The 23,216-nt window shown below is 46.7% G+C and overlaps 2 protein-coding genes across 2 annotated transcripts in view; one reads left to right on the top strand and one right to left on the bottom strand.

Annotated features, from left to right (window-relative positions):
- The window catches only part of LOC139057176 (signal peptide, CUB and EGF-like domain-containing protein 2), a 208,132-nt gene that overhangs the window by 177,144 nt on the left and 7,772 nt on the right, over window positions 1-23,216 (top strand). The gene's annotated exons all lie outside the window — the stretch shown is intronic.
- Window positions 627-23,216, bottom strand: part of LOC139057178 (uncharacterized) — a 64,056-nt gene continuing 41,466 nt past the window's right edge. Inside the window, exons 3-4 of the mRNA XM_070534981.1 lie at window positions 16,329-18,377; window positions 627-2,819 (exon numbers count right to left, since the gene is read on the bottom strand). Of these exons, the coding sequence (XP_070391082.1) occupies window positions 2,380-2,819; window positions 16,329-18,377 (2,489 nt within the window). The 3' untranslated portion in view covers window positions 627-2,379. The remainder of the gene's footprint in view (window positions 2,820-16,328; window positions 18,378-23,216) is intronic.

Raw genomic sequence — 23,216 nt, forward strand, 5'->3', positions numbered from 1 at the left:
TGTTGAGACGAATGACGACACCCGGGTATACCGGATATCTCATTTCGAAGAGAAATTAGGCAAAGACAGTCCACCGATAGAGTTCCAACTTTTTTAATGAACATTCGAAAACGTTCGCGTCGACGCATGCTCTTTCTTTCTCGACGTAGCTTTCCGGCTCTGGTTTGATCAACTGCGCTTTTGTTGTAGTTCTCTTTTTTCCTATAATTATTCTAGTCCCTGTCAAGGTTTGTGGTAGAACATTCACATCCAACTGGCTGAACTTGACAGTGGTTCTGCACAGGCATTTTGCTTCAGTCACAGTCGTGTTCTGGCAATACAATTTTCTTAGCTTTACCGACTTGTGCCTATTCTGTTCCTGAAATAAATGTTTCTCTTTAGGCAGCACGGAAACGCCCTTTACGAAACAGACGACCACTAAGGTATAGACACGCCTCTGGGGTCGTCGCAATCTTTATTTGCTACTATACACCAACAAGCCGGGTAACATGTTAAGGATTCTCAAGTTTGGCTAAAACGCCTGCGTCACCAATTCCTTTTGCGACCCACACACCTGCGTTGCGCCCGTTCGAAGTGTGATGCTTAATCGGTGCTAGCGCAAAAAATACAGGCTGCGGGGACAAACGGAGCGAACTACAAGCTCTTTATTTTTTTCGCGGGACATATTATACATTTCTTGAGTGTAAATAAATACATATTTTTGCGTCGCTTGGCATGTTGATACAAACTAATGACAGGCAGTTCGTTGCTTCGATGAAAAAAGAAGAGCAAAGCAAGATGTCAGCACATTTTGAAAACAGGAAAGTATCAGGAAGTGACCCTGTGCTCGTTTATATACATGGAAGACGAGGACCCCGTATAAATAACACTTGCACTAATAAAACAACAGCACAGACTATGCACACACATTAACACGAACTTTCTACAAAAATGGCCAGGCATGCATGAAAATGAAAGCACGCAAGGAATATGTCACAAAGGGCAATAAAATAAAGGCAGCATAAGAATGAAGAATGGGGCAATGGTTTATCGCACTTGACGCAGCGCGGAATTTCTCGTTCAGAACTCGCTGTTTGAAGAAAATATTACTTTACGCTGCTCGGTTACACCGTCCACGCTATGCGGGCACAGCCAAGCAGAGTAGCTGAAGACGGTGGTTTCTCGAAGGCACCTCGCGCATTGCTAAATGCACGAATATAAAACGTAACAGAGCAACCGCTGCACGGTGTTTGTTCCAAGCTGTAGTGACCCTTTACGCTGCACATTCCGTCTTGCGAAGGCCCAATCACTATAAAGTTTGTACACGTGCTTGATTTGTACCAAGGCACCAGTTCACTGTCGTTCTTTAAGTGTGAGCTCGCCAGTACTGTGAGGGAGTCATTTAAAATGCTGCCGACGCACCGACCAAACTCCACATGATGTCAAGACAGGCATGATCTGATTTGTTAGTACTCGCTTAGCGCCGTGCTTCTGTCAGGCATGAATGAAATTGTGTTGAACGTGTTATACTATGCGAAAAACAGATTAACATAACGACCACATTTTCTACAATTTCAACGCTACGCTTCATTTGGCACAAAAAGCTTCTTCTAAACGTTTCTTTGCGATAGTCACCGGTGCGATAAAGCTCTGGCAAGTGCTCGCTCTTTTCAATCAACGTACCAAAGGAAGCTGGGCTTTTTACAAAGTAAGTAGTAGGAAAATGAACAACGAGAGCTATCGCCGGAGCTTTTTGATTGCCGATAAAAAGTGCTTAAAATATGAGGTATAACCTGGTGCACAATGCAGGCTACCAATTCCCAGCGCAGTGTGGGAAGTGTCGAAAGGACTCTATCTTGTCTGTCCAATTATTCAGCCAGAAATCAATACAACCACGCAGGAGCTTTAAGTAGAATCTCTAGAGCAAATTCGGCTTCCTTTTTTTTTCATCCTTTAAACTTTTCAGCAATTTCCATACGCACTTCTAGCCGAGCGATGTGTAGGATGTACCGCTGAGCACACGGTGAATTGACCAAACACGATTCGTGTGTCAATTTCACACGCGTATAGGGCGAGGCGAATGGCTACGGCCAACTGATTCCGCGAGGCATTTAGGCCGCGTACAAGCAAAAGAAAGGCGGGTTTTCTTGGGACAGCGGCGGTGCGTAAAGGGAAAGAAATAGAATAAGAAGCTCGTATACCTTTGACGCATATCAGGATGGGCTTCCTCCCAGTCTGGGGCAGTGAATGCTAAGTCTAACGCAGCGGCGTTAAGTCACGTCAGGAGCAGCCAACTCGTATACGACTCTCGGCAGTACCAAAGGCGCTTCTTTCGCTTTTGTCGTGGTACGTCCGCTAGTAAGTATGCCGTCGGTTCAGACGAAGTGCGGTCATGGCCGCTTAACTCTCGTTCCTGACGCACGTCGGGTGCTCGCCAATCCACTGCCGATGCCGGCAATAGAGGGCGTCCGCCTTGACATACTTGAGCCTGTAGCCCAGCAGACACTTGTAGCGGGCCAGCACGTAGTGGCTCTGCGGTGGTTTGGCGAGCACCTTGCGCTCGTACTTGTACACGTACGCGTGCTTCACCTTGGGTGCGCTGAGGAAAGAGCGGCCAAGCCTCCGGTCCTGCAGGCAGCTCTGGTCGTACGTGGCCTTGTTCGACGAGTGCTTGCTGGACACGTTCTTGGACTCGGAAGACTCGGACGAAGTGTCCTCAGTGCTCACCGTCGTGAGCGGGATGTCTTCCGAGGCTTGATCGCCGAGCATTTCGTCGTCGTCGTAATCGTCATCGTCGTCGCCGGGATCCGCGGTGGTGCTGTCCTCATCTGTCGACAGAGCTGCGTGTAGAAGACATGTGTGGATAGTTCTCAATCGTGCGTCCGTGAAAGTCTACATGCAGAAATCAATACAGTAAAGTAGTCGGTGTTCAATTTGCCGAGCATAGTACATCCGAGAAAAGAAGAGAAGGTGGGGGGATGCAGCAAATATTGTAGCTTGCAAAAAGCACCTTTCACCTAATAAGACCAATGAAAGTGGTAACTAGCTATGCCAAATACAGCGTCAATCAAATCCAAGTGCCGGTAAACTGTGACATCTGTGATTATACGTAAGAAAACGTAATGATGTATTGATTAAGGCTTGTGTCGGGGCTGTTGGGGTATAGAGAGATTTACGCAGAATATGTGCATTTTGCTGCCCTCAGCACCGTGCGCCTGCCAGCCGACGCTTCATCCTGGACGACAGAAAAGAAGCGGCTGCTTTGACTTAGGGAACAAATCCTCCCTACCGCAGGCGTATCTTATCAGTGCGCGCGAGAAGCGCAGGGAAGTGAGTGCTAGCGGATGCGCTGCAAGAGTGAGCAAGGCTCCACAGAACGTACGTCCATGAACACATCAAACGGATGTTACATGGTCGCACGTAGGCCGGTTCTACGCGCGTACTGTTCTGCACCGTGCGCCGGCTATCGCAAAACTTTGGTTCCGTGAAGCTTCACTTACCGTGGGAACAAGGCACCTCAGGCCGCAGTCAATGAATCTAAACGCGGAGTCGGAAATGACATTCTGCCTCGTCGCCGGCGCGCTGTCGTAGTGATGCGCGGCCACCCGACGTTTGTTCAATAAAGCACGACAATACCTCAAGCCACAGCGAGAATATGTGTTTGCGCTCATAAACTCCAAATGGATCGCAAATGGGTCGGTGTGTCGTAAGTGTCTCCAGGGCGTTCTTGCGGTGCAGTGAGAATGCGTACATTTTTTTCGTATCGCCAGACATCTAGCTCGCAAGTTCGTCTGAGAGCCCCAGGAAGCCCAAGCAGAGAACAGTAAGTAGAAGGCAGGTGTCTTCTTTTTAAAACACGCAAGAACTTGCCAGCGGCCCGTACCTGCGGTTGATGAGAACAGTTCAGTTGGCTGGCATCATACGGCATGTTTATTATTATAAAAGCCGGTAAAAGTAGCCGATTCGACCCCACAGCCCAATTTGCGAAGTTCATTATGAACTTCTTTCAACATGATTTCGGCAGTGGTAATGCGATGAGACATCGCGTTTGCATCCTTTTGTTTAGTATTTCTGCGGAGCGCACGCGTCCGAGCAGCCCGGTTGCACGCAGCGCAGCGTGGTTTCGCGAGAAATGTAAAGAACAGAGGAGAGCTGGCCCGATAGGCGGAGCACGCCATGACCAACGCCAACTTCGGGCTTCACTTAGCTTCCCAAAGAGTGACGTCAGGGTCCCTCCTCAGTTTTCCTTCCCCCATGGACGGATTACCTTTCACGTTCTATAATCTATCATTTACTTTTTCCGCACTTTTTCTTGTTTTATTTCGACAACCATTTGTGTCAACATATTGAAACCGCGTACTCAAGCAGAACTGCGTATGTTTGTGTTTTAGTTTATTACCTGTCAAAGTGTCGCAAGTTAGACTGTTAAAGAGCTCCTTATTTTAAAATCGTAAGTGTATACATACAATATATATACTACACGACTTAACAACAAAAACAGGAAAATTGAACTAATATACAAAATTGAACAGATCCGATGCCCTGCGGATATCGGTTTTACGCGAAGCAGTTTGCTAGTAGCAAAATTCTTTGTGATTACGCAAAGATTTATCCTGTGGACCAACGTGTTTGTGCAATACGAACAGCTGTCTGTATAATACTAGCGTGTGTTTTATCAGAGCACTAACACGACGGCGACAACAGTCATGTGACGCCGGCGGTATGACTTATACTCGGGTCGTTCAACACGAGCTGCGCACTGTTTAGGATCCAGCGCACTGTTTAGGATCCTTGTTTAGGATCCAGTCCTTGTTTCTCTCGATTTACAAGTGAGAGAAACAAGGACTGTGACGTGATCAGTGACTACGTGTTATGCACTCGTACGTATACCCATGGCTATGTCATGTGTTGTGTGTTAAAACAGCCATGTCATTTGCGCTCCGGCGATCATAATAACAATATGAGTTAATTTCGACTCATTGCATACAAACTTCCAAATCGCATGAAACATTGAAACATTTTCGGCATGGGCCAATCATGAAGGCCAAGCAGTGTCGCGGAGTTTCTTTCTACGTAGCGTCAGCTGCTACGAGGAAAGTGCTGGCAAATGTGGGCTGATACAACGGGCGGTGAAGTCTAGCACGGCGTCTCAAAGCGCGAGCTGTCACGAGAAAAGATCACGAAACCCGTGAGGCACGCGTGAACGCAAGCGCCACATGACTACTTTCTGTGGCAACGCATCCAAGGCTACGAAGATGAAGTGCACTCTTTTTCATTTCCTTTTCTTTTTTTTTTTACTGAACATGCGCATGAACCCCACGATACAAGCAACTTGAAGCTTTGTGCAAAATAAATCGTACCACTTATTATTTAAATTTCTGTTCAAGATTTAACAATTAAGCAGCTTGCTTAGGAAAAGGATTTCCGTTACTTGCTGTTGCGAGTTTTGGCTTTCTGGTGTCTATGTCTGGTATGCCTGGTCTTGCCAGCAAAACGTCGCCACTACTTAGCGTAATAAGTGAAAAAATTACAGGTGATGCTTAGAACTTTCTTAGAATGTGAAGGCCAAGGCCTATTTCGACCTTCTGTTGGTCTGCTGTTGAACTAGTGGCAGCATGTTGCTCTCGTCGGGCCGCTGCCGCAGCTTTAGCCACAGTCAATTCCTCCAGAACGGCGGCTACTACGAGCGGCTTTTCGAGCTGCTCTAGCCACTTCCGCCGTGGCGTACTTTCTCGGTATTCCCCGACCGCGACTTGGGCCTTGTGGGTCGTCCCCCACAGTGATGTGGAATGAAGCTCTGAGCTCACGTGGCGACGTATACAACGCGCGAGCGCGCTGCTGCGAGCGTGCTGCTGCCGTTTCCACAACGTTCTACGGGCGCCGCCACTGATATTTCCGTCCTATACTCCGTCGCCCTTCCTCAGAACACTCCTCCGGCGCTGCTGTTTCCATTTTTTGAAACGTTTGCTGTTCTGTGTGTTGTATTGGCTGGTTTCAATGAATGTACGCACTGTTCGCTTCGCTTCGCTGAGCGCTTGTAGCTTCTTCCTTAAGGGGGTATGAGCGATAGCATTTTCTGTAACTCACAACGCGACCTTAAGACATTGAGATCTAAGGCTTTTGCCTTAAAAGTCCCAAGTTTCGGCAGCACGGCCAAGCATCGATTGCGATAGCAAATTAGCAGACAACCTTATGAAGTATGGATAGTACTTTTATTGGCCGCATCAACTTGTAAATATTCGCTTGCCAACTAAATTAACAAGCATGGCGTCAGCGCGCACAGCAAACCTGTTCATATCGAACGCGATGACAGCGGACACTCGCCGTCAAAACGCTGACATCAGGAAGTGCGGCAGCAGCAGCGAGGGAAGCGACCTTCGTGCTGTCTGTCGCGTCAACGGAAACTGAGCACCGAGAACACACAGGACGCACAAAGCTACGAGCCGTCGACGCACCTAGACCCAACCCAGATCACCCTGGTGCTAGCAACCCTCCCTCCCCTGCCCCCGGTGCCTCGCAACGTTAGGCGACTCGTGCGCGAAAGAAGACGGCGCGCTTCCTCTTCGCATTCGTCCCTCTCGCGCGAGATAGATTGAGCCGAGATCGTCGGCTCCCCTCGCATGCTTTCGCTCGCACATACAGCATAAGGCGCGCGCTGACGGTGTTATCGCCCTTGGAATTTATATTGAACATCACGGCGACGGCAGAAATGCGCCTGGTGTGTCCATGTAATTTCTGTCGCAATAAAAGCAGAAGCACGTGCGTGCGCGTAGCTTTGGCTGTGCGGCCACAGAAAGCCTTGTAGTGAGCTTCGGCAAGTGAAATGTGCGCGCGGGATCGTGGTCGGAGCATTGGTGGGCTGCGGTGGTCGAAGGCACAGGTCCGATTCTACTCCCGCCCCTCAGATTTACAGAGGCGTGGCACGACAGGCAAGACCTGCCTGAGAGTGAAAGAAACGCGCTACATGCACTCCACAAACATACGAAAAAAACATTACATCTGCGCAAATCATGCGCAGTACAGAGTCAGCGAATGACCTGTGACAACCGCCAGTAGCCTTTATTCGTTTTTCAAATAGTTCGCTTCAAATGAAAGTGCAAAAAAGCCACTAACGCGGAAAAGTTATAATGGTAACAAATTGACATAAGGAAACGCACGCGAAATATCAAAGCCAAGATAAATAATAGCGATGTAATGATAGGAAAACATATACGCCACTCAAGTGGTACTAATTGTAACTAATGAAGGCACTACTAACAAGAACATCGCACAAAGCTATCATAGCTTCCCTTTGTTTATAAGGACAGGACAAGAGACCGAGAAATTGCTTCACAGATAAAGGCCACCTCTTTAAACGTCAAGACGATCACCATGTGTCGCCCAATGTTGGCAAAACTGAACATTTGATGAGGATATGTTCTACCGAAACTGCCGGACCATGACCATGTACAATATCTGAATAGTAGCCTCGTGCACGATATAACAAAACAGGATGTGTACGCCACTTCGAGACATACAGATGTGAGAGTGGGTCTAAAACCTACTCGACCTTTACGTTTGGTTAGAAGCGTAACAAAAGGTCTATGTTGTACTAAATAAATTGGTAATGTCGAAAACCTTTATCCAATAAAATTTAGTGTCTCACTTTCTTCAGTGCTAACAAAATACTTTCAATTGAAAGCTTTTTTTTACCGATTCTACATTGACATTCGGCGATAAGGTGGCACTTCCTGTAAAAGATATCAATTTTGTCGTTCATTATTTCTTTCAAGCAACCTTCGTAATAGTAAATGTCTAGACGTTTGGTGTTAAGTGCTAAGAATGTTTTTGAGTCCTGCTTTAAGGTTTTCGGTAATTTTTGGTAGTTGCACCATTCTTTGGAAAAATAAACAACTTTTGCTAACACTGAGTTGTAGAGTATTTCTACGCTACGTCTATAACAACCATGAGATATTGAGAGAAGCTCTTTATTGAAAAGCAGATATTGTGTATAGGGAGGAGTAAGGGGCTGCATTGGCTAATTCCAAGGGATAGTGGAGGAAAATGGGGAATATTTCAAGAAAGTGTGTGTTTGAGCCTCAAAATTATTTATAGAAGTGAGACAATGGCAAATATTTCAAAGCTTACTAATCGCAAAGCTAGCTTTAGGGAAATCTTCTCTGTTAGACCACTTTCTGAAAGGCATGTAAACAATATGTACGAGGCTCGCCGATTGTTTGAAGGGCAAGGCGTAGAACCTGAGGTGTCACGTAGCGTTAGCGCATGGTGACAAATATGGACGCTCAAAACCAAATATTTCATAGCGGTCCCTCGGGAATTTAAGTCGCAAGCAAGTGAAGTATGTGCTCGACTCTCTTTAAGAGGAATCCTTAGCTCGGGTGCTCCTATATAAACACATGTAAAAGGAGAATTTCTTTTCCTCAGCAGCCACTGCACGAAATTTGGCGACGTATGCTGCATTTAAAAGAGGAACTTAAGATCTAGTGACTGTTGGTTTCGAATTTTTTATTTATGTCGTCAATATTTTTACTAAAAATTGGCAAAAATAAACATTTTTAGACAACGAAAATACTAACGTTACAACTCCATCTCAGCAATGAAAAATGATATGAAATGAAAGTCATGACTTTGGTCTCAGCATCATTCAAGGTGAGGCTGTTATCCTTGCTCCATTTGGGAAAAAAATCTAGGTCACGCTGCAGGATATCACAGTCATCAACTGTGTAAATTTCGATTAAAATCTTGATGTCATCGGCGTATAGAAGCAATGAAAGATTCCGAATAGTGAAAAGAACGTCATTAAAAATGGTAGTGGTCCTAACACTGATCCTCGAGGGATGTCAACCAGTTTCTATATAAAAAAAAGACGTTTGACCATTGACGTTAACATACCATGCTCTATAAAGAAGATAACTACGCAAGAGATTGAGTATTAACGAGTCAACACCAAAGTGCGTAAGCTTGATCAGAGGCAGTGAGTGCCTGACTACATCAAAAGCTTTGCTGAGGTGTCAACTTGCTCCCTTTAAAGTGCCGGCGCCGATATTTGCGTCATGAAACTGGCGAGATTTGTGATAGTGGAGCGGCCGGTGAGAAATCCATACTGATTCGGAATCAGTGAGTTCTTCAGAGTAAAAGACAATATGTTGTGAAGAGCGAGCTCAAGAATCTTAGGCGTGGCACAGAGAAGACAAATCCGGCGATAATTCGTGACATCAGCTTTAGACCCAGACTTAAATACAGGACAAACGCGAGCAGGCTTTCCACATGTGAGGGAAAGTGGAAGTATTCAAAGAGTCGTAAATATAGGTGTCAATATTGGTGCAAATATGCTGTCGTAAGCATTTAGCGTCGGGGAGGGGATTCCATCAAGACCGCAGGATATGGAAAGATTCAAGCAGTTAGGGCACTCGCTGATGAGCTTTTCATAACAAACACAGGACTAAATTAGGGGGTTTTACGTGCCAAAACCACGATCTGATCAAGAGGCACGCCGTAGTGGGGGTTCCGGAAATTTGGGCTACCTGGGGCTCTTTAACGTGCCCCTTAATCTAAGCACACCGGTGTTTTCGCATTTTCCCCCACCGATTGAGGCCGTCGTGGCCGAGATTCGATGCCAACAACGCAGCGCTAGATGTAGGCACAGTGGTGCGCTGCCGACTCACACCAGCGTTAAAATCTGATGTTTCAGATAAAGATGACAAATGGGAAATGAAACTATCCGCGACTGTTTGGTCTTATACACCTCTAGAGTCGAGAAAGCGAAAACACTTCCACGTTTATTAGAGCGCTTGGGGATATACTTCGAAAATTCCGTCCGCCGGTCGTAGGTGCTCTTTTCTAAGAACGCAAAATATGAGTTGTGATCCCGCTTAAAGACAGGGAGTTCGAAAAAAACCTCAATTCTCTCTACTCATTAGGCACACGACTACTGGATCTGGAGTGCGCGCGATCTCTATAGTTTAGGGCAGTCTATAAGTTCAGATGAGAAACAGTGGGGATATTCAGAGCATCTAGGACTGCGCTAGGGAATGAATTTGCGCATACTCCTCAAAACAAGGTTCGTAAATTGATCTGCTTGGTCATCAACGTTGGTTCTGTCTGTGACAAGTGGTCTATTTGTGGTGGACAAGAAATCATCTAAACCAACATAATCACCACGATTGAAAGCAAAGCGAGAGGATTCATTCATGTCACTGTGGAAGGCGAAACTTATCGGGACGCACAATGGAAATGTCCGAACGTGATAAACTATAATATGAGCTTGAATAATAACAATATATAACTATAACTTGAATATACTACTACTACTACCACCACTACTACTACTACTACTACTACTACTAATAATAATAATAATAATAATAATAATGAAGCGGTATGAGCCTTGGAATAGAAGATGAAGAAGCGCAGGAGTCTGGGTTCAGGAGAAGAGAAGAAGGAAGTGAGAATAAAAGGGTAGACAAGATGGACGCCAGTTCCACAGCAATGCTTTACGTTTACTGTGTCCTTTAAGTAGGAACGCTACATTATTTTGGCGCAGCCGACAGCGAACTCCAACATGTGGGTGAGATTTTTCCTTGAGGAGACCTCCGCGGACAAGATCATCTTTTCGAGATACCAAGCTGAAGATGAACCAGCGGTGGAACTACCTCGCGAACTCAACTCGGCAGAACTCATGAACCTGGTTTTAGAGAAGGCTTCCATGGACCCTGATGAACTACGTCGGAAGGGTGCTGTGAACGTGAACTTGCCTCTGGTGATCTTCGACGAATTAGTTCTTCAACCGATGCGTCGGAAGGACTCTGGATCACAGTCGTCGACGGAAGAGGTGAGCCTCGTTTTGAAAGCACTTCGGCTACAACAAGAACAGATTTCGCAACAAAACCAGCTGGTGACATCGCTTATAAGCTCTTTAAACGCTGAGAAGCCAGTGACTAAATTTGTAGAACCTGATGCATTCGACGGCATGTCATCAAGTCCAGAAGGTTGGCTTGAATTCTATGAATATGCCGCTGGAAAGAACAACTGGCACTCTAATGAGGACAAGATTACTAACATGCGTAGTTACTTAAGCGGTGTTGCACGGAAGTGGTATGATTTGCACATTATTGAAGAGGCTGGCAACTCTTGGAATCAGTGGAAAGAAAAATTCTTGACGACATTCCGAAGCAACCCAGTGCAAAGGTGGGACGCCGCGCTTAATTTCAAATTCAAGCAAGGCTCCCTCGTAGAGTATTTCTTTGACAAATGCCGCCTTTTAAAGCTGGCCGAGCCTATGCTTCCTCCGTCTGCCGTAGTAGCACTAATAATGCACGGACTGCACGCGCAAGTCCTGAAGCAAGTGCAACTACGGTCACCTAAAACTATGGACGGGCTCCTGGAGTGCCTTCACGACATATCATTTACTTCAGAAGAAAATATAAACGCTAGCTCAAGCGGTCACTTCACACGGTCCGGCACGGATTGGTCAAGCCGTAATCAGCGAGAACCGCGCCGCCTTGCAGGCGGCACAGAGAGCTTGGGTTGGCGCGTTCCCAGAGGTCGGGTGCATAACATCGACAGCGACCCTGTTCCCCTACTTTCGGACGCTGAAGAGGCTCCGACGACAAAAAACTGATAAACAAGGGTGATCAGTCCGACCCGATGACCACAACTGAGACTGTTTATTTAACTTGCTCTAGCCTACTTCACATCCCTGTGAAAGTGGGAAACAGACACATGATGGCTTTGGTTGACAGCGGTGCTTCTGTGTCTATAATAAATGCCAAGCTGGTAGATGCAAGTCACCTGCATAGTGGAAGAGTACTACGGGTGCAAGGCTACGATGGAAAAGTGACAATGCATAATCAGTGGGCCTCAGTAAACATCGAGTTCCAAGGTCATGAAATAGCGAGTGAAGTACTGGTGATTGAGGGGGTGACGTATGACTTTCTGCTATCCAGACCAGATATAAAGAAACTAAAAATCAACGTATACTGGGACGATGCGGTTTTAGTGGAAGGACTATCAAGGCAAGAGACACAGCCGGATAGAAAGGATAACCTGCGAGTTGTCAATTGCGCGGAGGATATTGCAACGACCTATCCTGAACTAGTATGCATAGGAAGCTATCCACCGGCGATGACGTCACACAAGGTGCCTTTCGAACTCACCGACAAGACCGTCATCCGAAAATCACCTTACAACATGTCAAGAGAGCGCAAGATATGGTTGAAGAAGGAATTGCAGGAAATGCTAGACGCCAATATAATCCGGCCTTCGGTGTCACCCTTCGCCTCTCCCATAACTATTGCGCCGAAAGAAGATGGAACTTTCAGACTGTGCACAGATTACAGGGTTCTCAACCGACAGACAGAACTTATACCATTTCCCATGCCGAAGATAGACACGATTATAGATGAGACAGGTGGTTGCCGATGTTTTTCACGTATTGACTTGTGCAAAGGTTTCTGGCAGATCCCGCTAACCGAAGAAACAAAAATGTACACTGCTTTTATCACGCCCTTCGACCTGTACGAGTATAACCGGCTTCCTTTCGGCTGGAAAAACTCACCAGCATGGTTCCAGAAGATTATGAACGAAGTCCTGAAGCCTTTCCTAGGTGTCTTTTGTAACGTGTACATAGACGATATTATCGTCTTCTCCAAAACCGAGACGGAGCATCAGGCACACCTGTCCCAGGTATTAAATGCCTTGAGCTTGGCACACCTCAAGGTTAATTTTAAGAAAAGTGCGTTCTTTCAAAGAAAAGTGGTGTTTCTTGGAAGAGTCTTTGATGGGACTACCAAAAGCACGAAACAAGAGTCCGTCGAGAGGATATCCCAACTGGTAAAACCATATGACGTACACTCATTGCGTGTATTTTTGGGATTAGCAGGACATTTCAGGCCCTTCATAAAAGACTTTGCCATCAAAACAAGATGCCTCACGCGCCTAACACAGAAAGAAGTTCCATTTGAGTGGAATGAGGAATGTGAGAGAGTCTACCGTGATCTGGTGCACAGAATATCTGCTGACCCTATTCTACGCATACCAGATTTCACTTTACCCTTTGAACTGAATACCGACGCCTCACACTATGGGACAGGTGCAGTCTTGTACCAGAAATGTCCAGAAGCATCCGGCCGAGAAAAGCGACACGTAGTAGGTTACTACAGCTACACCCTCAAGCCACCTGAAGTCAACTACACCACTACTGAAAAGGAAGCTCTTGCAGTCCTCAAAGCAATTCAGTACTTCCGTACGTACCTAGAAGGTGCGAAGTTTACTTTGTTCACCGATCACCAAGCCCTCACTCATCTCTTGAATATGACCCAACCTAAGGGACGTATCGCCAGATGGGTGAACTATTTGCAGCAGTTCGATTTCACCATCTCCCACAGACCTGGACCCCTTTTGACTGATGCAGATGCATTGTCTAGACTGATGATACAGGCCAACAACGAACAATCGGCAGAAATCAATGAAATTAAATTGTGGGAAGGCACTGAACAATTGATTTTTAGGGAAGGTCGCTATCAAGTCCCGCCAACGCTGGTTTCCAGGGTGCTTTATTTGTACCACGATAGCCCAGAATCTGGAGGACACGACGGATTTTGGCGCACCTACAACAAGCTAGTCAAGAGATTTACGTGGCCTCACATGAAAGACGACGTCAATCGATACGTTCGTTCATGCCACATTTGTCAAATCAACAAAGTGAAATATAAGCAGCCTACGGACGCCATGATAATACCTTGCCACTCAAACGTGCCTTTTGAAGTTATACACCTGGATTTCGCCGAGCTAAATAAGAAACGAGAAGGAGTCCGAAAAACGCAAGCTTTTCTTCTGGCCATAGATGAATGCACCAGGATGGTCGCGGCACGGGCAGGAAAAGAAGATGCGAATAGTGTCATCGCCCTTCTCGAACGGGATATGTTTAGGACAACCAAGACAATTGTATGTGACAACGGTCCAGCGTTCAAGAGCGAAAAGCTAGCAAGATGGGCTCGAGACCATAATATATCAATCCAGTTCTGTGCGCCATACCATCCCGCAGCGAATGGGCTTGCAGAGCGTGCTATACGAGATGTTAAACAATACATCAAGATGTACGATAGTTTCCCTGGTGGTTGGAAATGCTCTTTAGAAGCAGCTGTAAGACATCACAATCGCTCCTACACCAGCGGCTTGGGATGCAGCCCGCAATTCGCTTCTTCAGGAGAAACCCCTATTCTTCAGGCGGACCGTGAACTTGGGCTGTTAGAAAATCTCCAGATCGTCGAGGAAAGGAAACAGAAATCGCAGGAGGAGAGGTACCGTAAACGAATGAAAAAAAATTTTGACAAGAGACATTGCTCAGATATTCCAGACATTCAAGTCACCGACCTCATTCTAGTTAGGAAAGGAGTAAGAGAATCCAATGCCAAATTTTATGGTCCTTACTCTGTGACAAAGACGGCCACTCAGAAAGGAATATTGAAGACTGTGTGGTACATTGGCGAACGTGGCTCAGTTGAATGTGCTTCGATTGGAAACGTTTTCAAGTATTACCCCAGGAGGGGTTAGCAAAAGAAACCTGGAAGGGTGAAGCGGTATGAGCCTTGGAATAGAAGATGAAGAAGCGCAGGAGTCTGGGTTCAGGAGAAGAGAAGAAGGAAGTGAGAATAAAAGGGTAGACAAGATGGACGCCAGTTCCACAGCAATGCTTTACGTTTACTGTGTCCTTTAAGTAGGAACGCTACAAATTATAATAATAATAATAATAATAATAATAATAATAATAATAATAATAATAATATAGTAATAATAATAATTTATTTCCATCTAGAAACGAATACAAAGACACAAGAGTTTCAGGAAACGCTGTCTTAGCAGCTGCAGATTGACAAAGCGTTAACGTCCGAATAACGATGAATTTTCACCAACTAATTCAATTTTCTGTCGCTCTAAACGAAGAAATCAAGGACACTAGAATGCTACATTTAGCAATGGGCATGTTAAGCACTGATAATAGATTTTGATTGCTCAGCTCAAAATGAGCGCGTACAGTTTAAGGGAAGAAGCTCTGCTCACCTGTTTATTTCACACGGTACCAGTTGGTTAGCTTCTGCCTTAGTGGCTTCCACACTTTGACACGCGGCAGAAATTTGCGAAAGGGGAATGTTTCGCTCCATGAACTTAACGACCAGGCTGCGGTAGACTGGGCATGTGCCTGGCGACATCGGCTCGGAAATTGTTTCTCAAGACAACTTTTCTTTTTATCTTTCGCATGTTTGCACGCGCTACTGAAGACATTTTATTCCCTCAATCAGCGAAAGAAGTTGCTATACAAAAGAAGCCAGAACAGCGCACATCCCGGGTGAACCAGCTGAAGACACCAAGAGTCGAACAAGCACCCCTGCCAAACTAGTAGCGCTTGTTCGGATATTCCTTGCGCACACTTAGTTCTCGGAGCCTGGGCTGGCGTGACTCATAGATCAACCACGTCCCTGCGCCGCCTCATGTTTGGAGCAGCGTCAACAAACATACGCTGGGTCGGCTTCTGAACAGGCAGGGGGTTTATTAAACAAGGAGGACTCTTTCAGCACGCCTCCCTTTGCCGGCAATAATGCTTATGGTTTCGACGAGGCATAAAGACAGACATTGTTCTACGAACCGGTTCGTTGGTCTGCTAAGCTTTCAAGTGAGAAAAAAGAGCTGCGGCAGTATTGCGGTGACCCAGGCTTGAGCTAGAAAAAAAACACGACGCTCTTGTATATCCTAGCCGTTCACGTGAGCGCTCACTGTTTTCGCTGGCTCGAACAAGGTCTTTAGTGTGAAGCTATGACGAGCGATTTGATTCACTAACGCGCTTGCTTGTCCAAGGCGGTACCGACATTAATATATGGATATGCGGGTATGAGGCGTTTTTACATTCAATGTCAGTGACATTTGGTGCACAGGCAGCTACCGTTTGGGGGAAATGTCCCTAACGTCGATAGTAAACGGGTTGCATGCTAATTGATACGGGGCGCGTATTTTGCTCACATTTCCTCTCACCTGGGTGCCGTTCTGTCGCACTAGTCGCACAGTCAACCACAAAATTTTACGTAACACGTACATATATAGTCTGAGAAAAACTTGAATATCTGCGCAGCCTCACAACGCAGCCTACTATTCGCATTTGCAGCCTCTGCAGTATATGGGAACAAGATTGTAATGTTCGGTTTTACCGACTACTGTTACAGGCTGCTCGGAAATTGAACGTATCCTGAGATACCGCGGTCCGTAAACTTTTGTGGTTGACTGTGCCAGTTTTATAGTTTAGCAATAATTTTCGCTAAGAGTTTGTGTGATGCGTCGCTACCAGCAGGCCTACTTACACTTGGCAAGATGAGATGCCTGGCTGCGGTAGCGGCTCAGGAACTGGTTGGCCCTCTCCGGGTCGGTCTCCTCCTTGATGCGGGCCTGGCGCAGGTCCCTCAGAAAGCTGGCGCGCAGCTCCGGCGACAGCCGGCTCATGAGCTCCATGTCCTCTCGGCTCAGTCTCAGCGCTCCGCTCGTCCCCTGCTCGCTCCACTGGTGGCCGTGGTGGTGCCGGTGCCGGTGGTGCACCTCCTCGGTCGGTCTGCCTCTCGCCTCTTGGAGCGAACCACTGCGCTGGGCCATCTCGTACTGTTGCCGCAGCAACTCGGTCTGCTGGCCCGCCTTCTCGCCCGTGAGAACCTGCACGGGCCGTCCGAAGTGGTCGAACGGGGGCGAACTCGATGGTCCGGGCTGCACGGGCCTGCGATCAAACTCGACCGGTCTGCCCTCAGCGTAGTCCGGCTCGCTAGGCCTCTTGTTGAGCCGTGCCTGGTACTCCTCGTACTGCCTCCGGAGCATGGCTTCGGCCTGGGCAGCTTTGTCCCCCGTAAGAACCTGCACTGGCCTGCCGAAGTAATCCACGGGCCTCGACGTGACCAGGTACCTTGCAGGAGGCGGGGTGGGTTCTCTGTCTCCTCGTTCTCGCACGGGAATGTCGCCTCGCCGATCGTCCTCGCTCACTCCCTGCCTCGGAAAGTACTCGGCGTCAGGACGCTTGCGGGCCTCCTCGAACTGGTTGTCCCGCATCCTCTGCTGGACCATCTCGTACTGGCGCTTGAGAAGCGCCTCGGCCTGGGCAGCCTTCTCGCCTGTGTGGACCTGTACGGGCCTGCCGAAGTAGTCAATCGGCCGTGACGTCACGGGAGCGTTGTTGGGCGGAGGAGGGTCAAATCGCACCGTCGATTCCGGACGACCCCTGAACTCTTCAAGCTTAGCGCGCTTGTGCTGCTGGGCCATCTCGTACTGGCGCCGCAACAAGGCCTCTTGCTGGTGCGCTTTCTCTCCGGTGAGCACTTGCACGGGACGACCGAAATAGTCCACCGGGCGTGAGGTGCCGGAATTCTGGTCGTATGGTTCGCGATCGCCCTTTGGTCCCCTTTCGAAGGTCACGGTACGCGGAGGAAATCTGCTGCGGCCTTCCTCACCGTCGTAAGGACTAAGGTCGCCTCTGTTTGTGGAACTGTACTGCGTAGTGTCGAGTCGGTCGTCGTCGTCGTCATCGTCATCCTCGAGATCATAGTCGTCCTCTGAATGAAGGTAACTCCTTTTGAACGCGCGGCTGACCGTCTTGTGAGTCGTCGTTTCCTCTTTATCAGAGCTGAGTGCCTGGCCACGATCTTGTCCGCGCCTCTCGGCACTGTATCCTCCAGAGAGGCTCCTCCAGTAATCAGGTATGTCCGACTGCTTCCGCCAAGCTTCCTTTGGTGCAGAACCGGTCGCTGGGATCGGAGTACTTGAAGACTCAGTGGACGTCTCGACGTCTTCTTCGCGATCGTCTTGCTCCGCCGACGTACTGGACGACGCATGCTCTCCCGAGGAAGGATGGCGGCCCTTCGCCAGCCTCGATACGGAGTACCTTGCGCTGCTGTGCTTTGGGATGTCCTCCTTCCACTTGTAATACTTTTTCAAGTGTGGTGAGCTGTCGGCCGAATGCGACGTCGCGACACTGTGATGCGAGAAACCGTGCTTCTCTACTTCTAAAGGTTCGGGCGTCGGCACATCGTTGCCTTCGTTTGCGGTGTCCGATTCCAGTGCATCTCGTTGCACAGACTCGCGAACGGCCCCGCTATCCTCCCTGCTGCTCCTCCGAGCGTCCTGTTCCTGGCGGTGCCTCATCTCAGCAATCCTGAGCTCATCGTCTATTAGCTGCTGCTCGGTGGCCGTCCTCTCCAGTGCTTCCTTAGACCCGCTCATAGAGAAGACGCGCTGATGCGGCTTCCTCCATCTGCCGTTGATGAGCGGCAACTTGTCCTCCTTGTACATGGAGTCCCAATCGAACGGCTGCACGTCCCCATGGCCGTGTTTTCCCTCGCCATGGTGAGGCAGCTTCGTGCCACGTCGCGTCGCTGCGAATTAAAAGAAGCAAACGTCAGAACTTCGGGACGTAAACTTCAATTGCGTAAAAAAAGTTTTCATCGTATACCAGTTTTAGCTCTACGTTTTGTGTGTCGCGGAGTGTACAAATTTAAAGTTTTTATTTTTATCTTCATTCAGCGTGTACCTCAGCGCTATCTCTAGCAGACTTATAGAACGTCGAAAAAATACGGAATTATATTGGTGAAAGCCAAGAGCCAAGTCGGGCGTTAAAACCCAGGCGTTATGCCTTACGTGTTTTATTAACCGTGGTGCACAGAGTGTGCTGTCTGCGACCATGGTGATGAAGAAAAATTGGCAGGCTTGCTGTATGTTTTTATTTATTTTTGAGGGTAGAGAAGTGATCGTGAGATGTTTTTGGTGCTATCCTGGAAGGAGAGGGATGAAAAGCAAGGAGCCTCGTAGTTGAATTCCCGCGCTAAGTCAAACAGATCTGGCAGCAGGTTATCCCGATTTTCGTATATTCGCCCATGTTGAAGATTAGGAGAGTTGCTATTGCGTACTTGCGGATGGAAAGCGCAATGATTCACACGACACAAAGGAAGAGGCGCACACACGCAGGCGCATACGCACACACCACACACGAAGAAAGGCGCGGGGCTCGTTTTGCCAGCGCAGACCCAGCCTTAAGTCGAGTAATCTGTAATAGATCCCTCCTCTAGCTATTTACATATAATGAGAAGTGCAGTTAGACACTTGTAATCACACGTGAAGGAACTTGAACACTAATAAACGAGATGAACAATGGCGAGTTACATGTTTCGCGGCGTCGGCGTCGGCAAGTCCTTTCTGCGAAGATGGGCACGGCGGACACAGCACTGCCATGACGCTAACCAAGTGATTACTTTGCGTTGTGCAGGCTATCATAGGTTTTGCGACGATAACAGTCGGATGCACGCAGCTCGATCATCATTTCCTCGACGATGGGTTACAGCTAGTTCTCGTCAATCCTGCGTTCAACCACACGAGGTCGTCACTGTTCCTCAGCCCTACGCTGCGGGCGACACCTTATGGTCCTCGTGGTGTGACGTCATCTGGGGCTCCCGTTATATAAGAAGCTACGCACCGATTTGACTTCTGTGGGCACGGCGGACACAGCACTGCCATGGCGCTAACCAAGCGATTACTTTGCGTTGTGCAGGCCAGTTATATTCGTATTTCATTTCATAGTGACAAACGTTCTAGTGTGGTCCGACCGTGCCCCACACAGTGTCTTGCAATTGCGTACAGCTGTGTTAACGTCTGTAGACTTCTATTGTGTGGCGACGTTGAGCAAAACCCAGGCCCCACTCAGAGGGAATTGTTCGAACTGCTAGATGGGCAAGCTGCCCTTCCTAATGAGATGCAAGAACTAAAATCTCAACTTGTAGAAACCGTGAGTGCGATCAGCGAATTGCATCGTGTGTTTGCTCAGTTTGAAAGAAAGCTCTCTGAAACCTCAGCTATGCCAGACCAAGCAAGCCAAATGCATTCTTCACTCCGGTCGATAGAACATTCTTTATGCTGTCAGACTAAATAATTGTCACACCTTGAGGATCGAAGCAGGCGGTCTAACCTTGTTATTCATGGCATTCCGGAGGGCCCTAATGAAAGAAAAGCATTACTCAAGAAAACAGTACTTAAGGAAGTGTTCCGAGATAAAATGGAAGTAAAATGCGATTCGATAGCGCGTATTCACCAGCTTGGTAAACAAAAGGGCAAAAGGCCTATCATTTTATATTTACAAGACTATACCGGAAAGAAGATAATATTGGAAAATGCGAGAAAGCTTATGGGGTTATCTTCATTCATAATGATTATTCGCAGTCAACGTTAAAGAAACGCGAACTACTTTGGAAAAGCGCGAAGCAAGACAAGCAACAAGGAAGAAAAGTAAGCTTGATTCACCATCGATGACAGATCGCCGAAATGATCAGACAGACGCATGACGTGATACTTCCCTTGCACGGAAAATGATTCGCCTGTTAAATATGAATGCCCGCAGCATTAAAAATAAAATTGAGTTACTGGAATTACTCCTAATGCAGTGCGATCCGCACATTACTATTATAACAGAAACGTGGCTTCATACTGAAATATCTGATGACAATATGTTACCTCCTTCTTATACTGTTTTCCGCAGGGATCGCTTAACTAGGGGAGGTGGAGTAGCGGTACTTATTAGAAATGAAATAGATGCTACTGTACTAAATGACATTGCTGAACTCGAATGCTTGTGCGTCAAACGCTCTTTTTATAGACAGAGGTTTATTCTCTTCGCTTTATACAGGCCTCCCGACGCCGTTCCAGAATTCTTAGCCAAACTGCAGGTTCACATGCACCAGCATAAAAGCAAGAAAATAATTTTGGCTGGCGATTTTAATCTCGCTGGTATTAATTGGGATCGGCTTGATGCCAGAAATGATGCAAATGTTATCTTCGACATAATGTTAGAGCACGATCTTATACAAGTCGTAAAGCAGCCGACTCGGCTTCACGGCTCTTGCAGTTCTGTTTTAGATGTAGTGTTCCTTCCGCACTGTATTGTTGCTTACACTGTACATATAGAACACGGGCTATGTGATCACAAATTATCCAATGTTTCTGTGCCGAGTTCTTGCCATAGAGTATAAGAAGAAACTGATTGACATTACTACAAAGATTACTCGCGTGCGGATGATGCGTCAATTATTCATCCCTTGGAAGCATGTCGTACCGATTTCGATAGCGGTGATGTTGGTATTTTATGGGAACGTTTTAAGAGCATGTGCCCATATTGCCTCGATAAGTTTGTGCCGAACAAACGACAGAAAGTACACAACGAAACATCGTGGATGTCGCGAGACATCATCCATTTAAAACGCAAAGTGGAAAGACTAAAAAAGAACCGCGCCCCACTTAACGTCATAGCAGAATCCAACGGAAGCCTTGCTAGGGCACTGCGTCGTTCAAAGGAACATTATTTCAGTACAACGCTACCAAGCTTAATTAAAACCGACCCAGCTAAATTTTGGAACTACTTGAGTGAGGAGGAGGAGGAAATAATTTTATTGCGTGCCCTGCTAGTGGGGGAGGGAGGGGGCAAAGGCCCCGCCTAGGTGACGGCCAGGAGTGAGAAGAAAAAAAACAATTTCACAGATTTCTGCTACCGGCATTATTAGTAACGAACAAAGAGGCATTGCCGAACAATTCAATACATACTTCAACAGCGTATTTTGTGCTGCAACTGATGGCCTTTCCGCTGCCACAGACACTGCAAATACTTCAAATTTTTCAAATATTATTAGTTACACCGGAGTGCTCCCCGGAAGCATTTCCGAATAATTCGATATATACTTCAACAGCGTATTGTCTGCTGCAACTGGTGGCCTTTCCGGTGCCACAAAAACTGCAAATACTTCAAATTTTTCAAATATTATTAGTTACCCCGGAGTGCTCTCAATGCTACTTAACTTGAAAAGTAAGACTTCCTCTGGACCCGATAACATACCAAATGTTTTTCTTCGCCGATATTCCTAACCTCTCGCGAAGTAACTTGTCATCATATTGCATGCTTCCTTATCGTGTTTGAGTTTGCAGAAGAACTGGAGGGCATCTTGTGTGGTGCCCATTTTTAAAAGAGGCGACCGACTACTTTTAGAAAACTATCGCCCGATCTCACTGACGTGAAGTTGCTGTGAACTAATTGAGCACATTATTGCAGAAGCCCTCTATGAAATTGTTCGTGAGAACGAAATTCTAACCAACTCGCAATATGGTTTCAGAAAGGAATATTCAACAGTAACAAAACTAATCACGGTCATTCACACTCTTGTTTCTTCCATTGAAAATAACAACGAAATTGATGTAATTTTCCTGGATTTTACTAAAGCCTTCGATAAGGTATCTCGTTCTAAACTAATATATAAGCTAAAGAACTATGGCATACCAGAAGTACTTATTTCTTGGATCGCTGAATACCTAAGCAATCGCGAACAGTTCGTGGGTGTAGGTGGGCATCACTCGGCCTGTCTTCCATTGACATCTGGAGTACCACACGGAACTGTACTGGGCGCTTTGTTGTTCCTCCTGTGCGTGAATGACATTGTTGTTGTTGTAAAGCCGAATGTTCAAATAAGGCTATTTGTCGACGATTGTGTATTGTTTAAAGAAATCACCCACGCTATTGACCAAGATGAGCTATATGATAGCCTCAGTAACATTTTCTATTGGTGCACTCAATGGGGGATGACCTTGAATGTCGAAAAAAGTGTTTTTCTGCCCATTTCCAACAAGAAAACATTTTATAGTTATGTACTAGGCTACTCTGCACTTAAACAAGTCACTATGAATATTTAGGTGTCACAGTTTGCAGTAACCTGTCCTGGAACCTTCACGCGCAAAATATATCTTTCTCTGACTTCTGTAAACTGTGCTTTTTCAAATGCTAGCTTAAACACGCCCCATCCTCTGCTAAACTGCTTGCTTATTACTACTTAATTCGACCGAAGCTCGAGTATGCCTGTATTATCTGGGATCCGTACACTCAATGTAACATAAAGAAACTTGAACGAAACCAAAGACGGTTTGTTTATTTTTTTTGTTTTTGGGTTTTGTTTGTTTTGTTTAATCCAGTTGAACTGAACTAATGAGGTCTAATAATATTCATACACTTGAATCGCGTCGAAAAACACTACGGCTTGACTTTCTTTCTCAGTTACTTAATAACAAATTGGCAGTCCACGCGGCAACGTATGCAAGTCCACTAGCAACGAGACTTACTCGCCAACATCAACAAAATGCACTTACCCCCTATTTTGCGCGAACCAACCTATTTAAATACTCTTTTTTTC

Source organism: Dermacentor albipictus, chromosome 3 (assembly GCF_038994185.2).
Source record: "Dermacentor albipictus isolate Rhodes 1998 colony chromosome 3, USDA_Dalb.pri_finalv2, whole genome shotgun sequence".
Taxonomy (NCBI): domain Eukaryota; kingdom Metazoa; phylum Arthropoda; class Arachnida; order Ixodida; family Ixodidae; genus Dermacentor; species Dermacentor albipictus.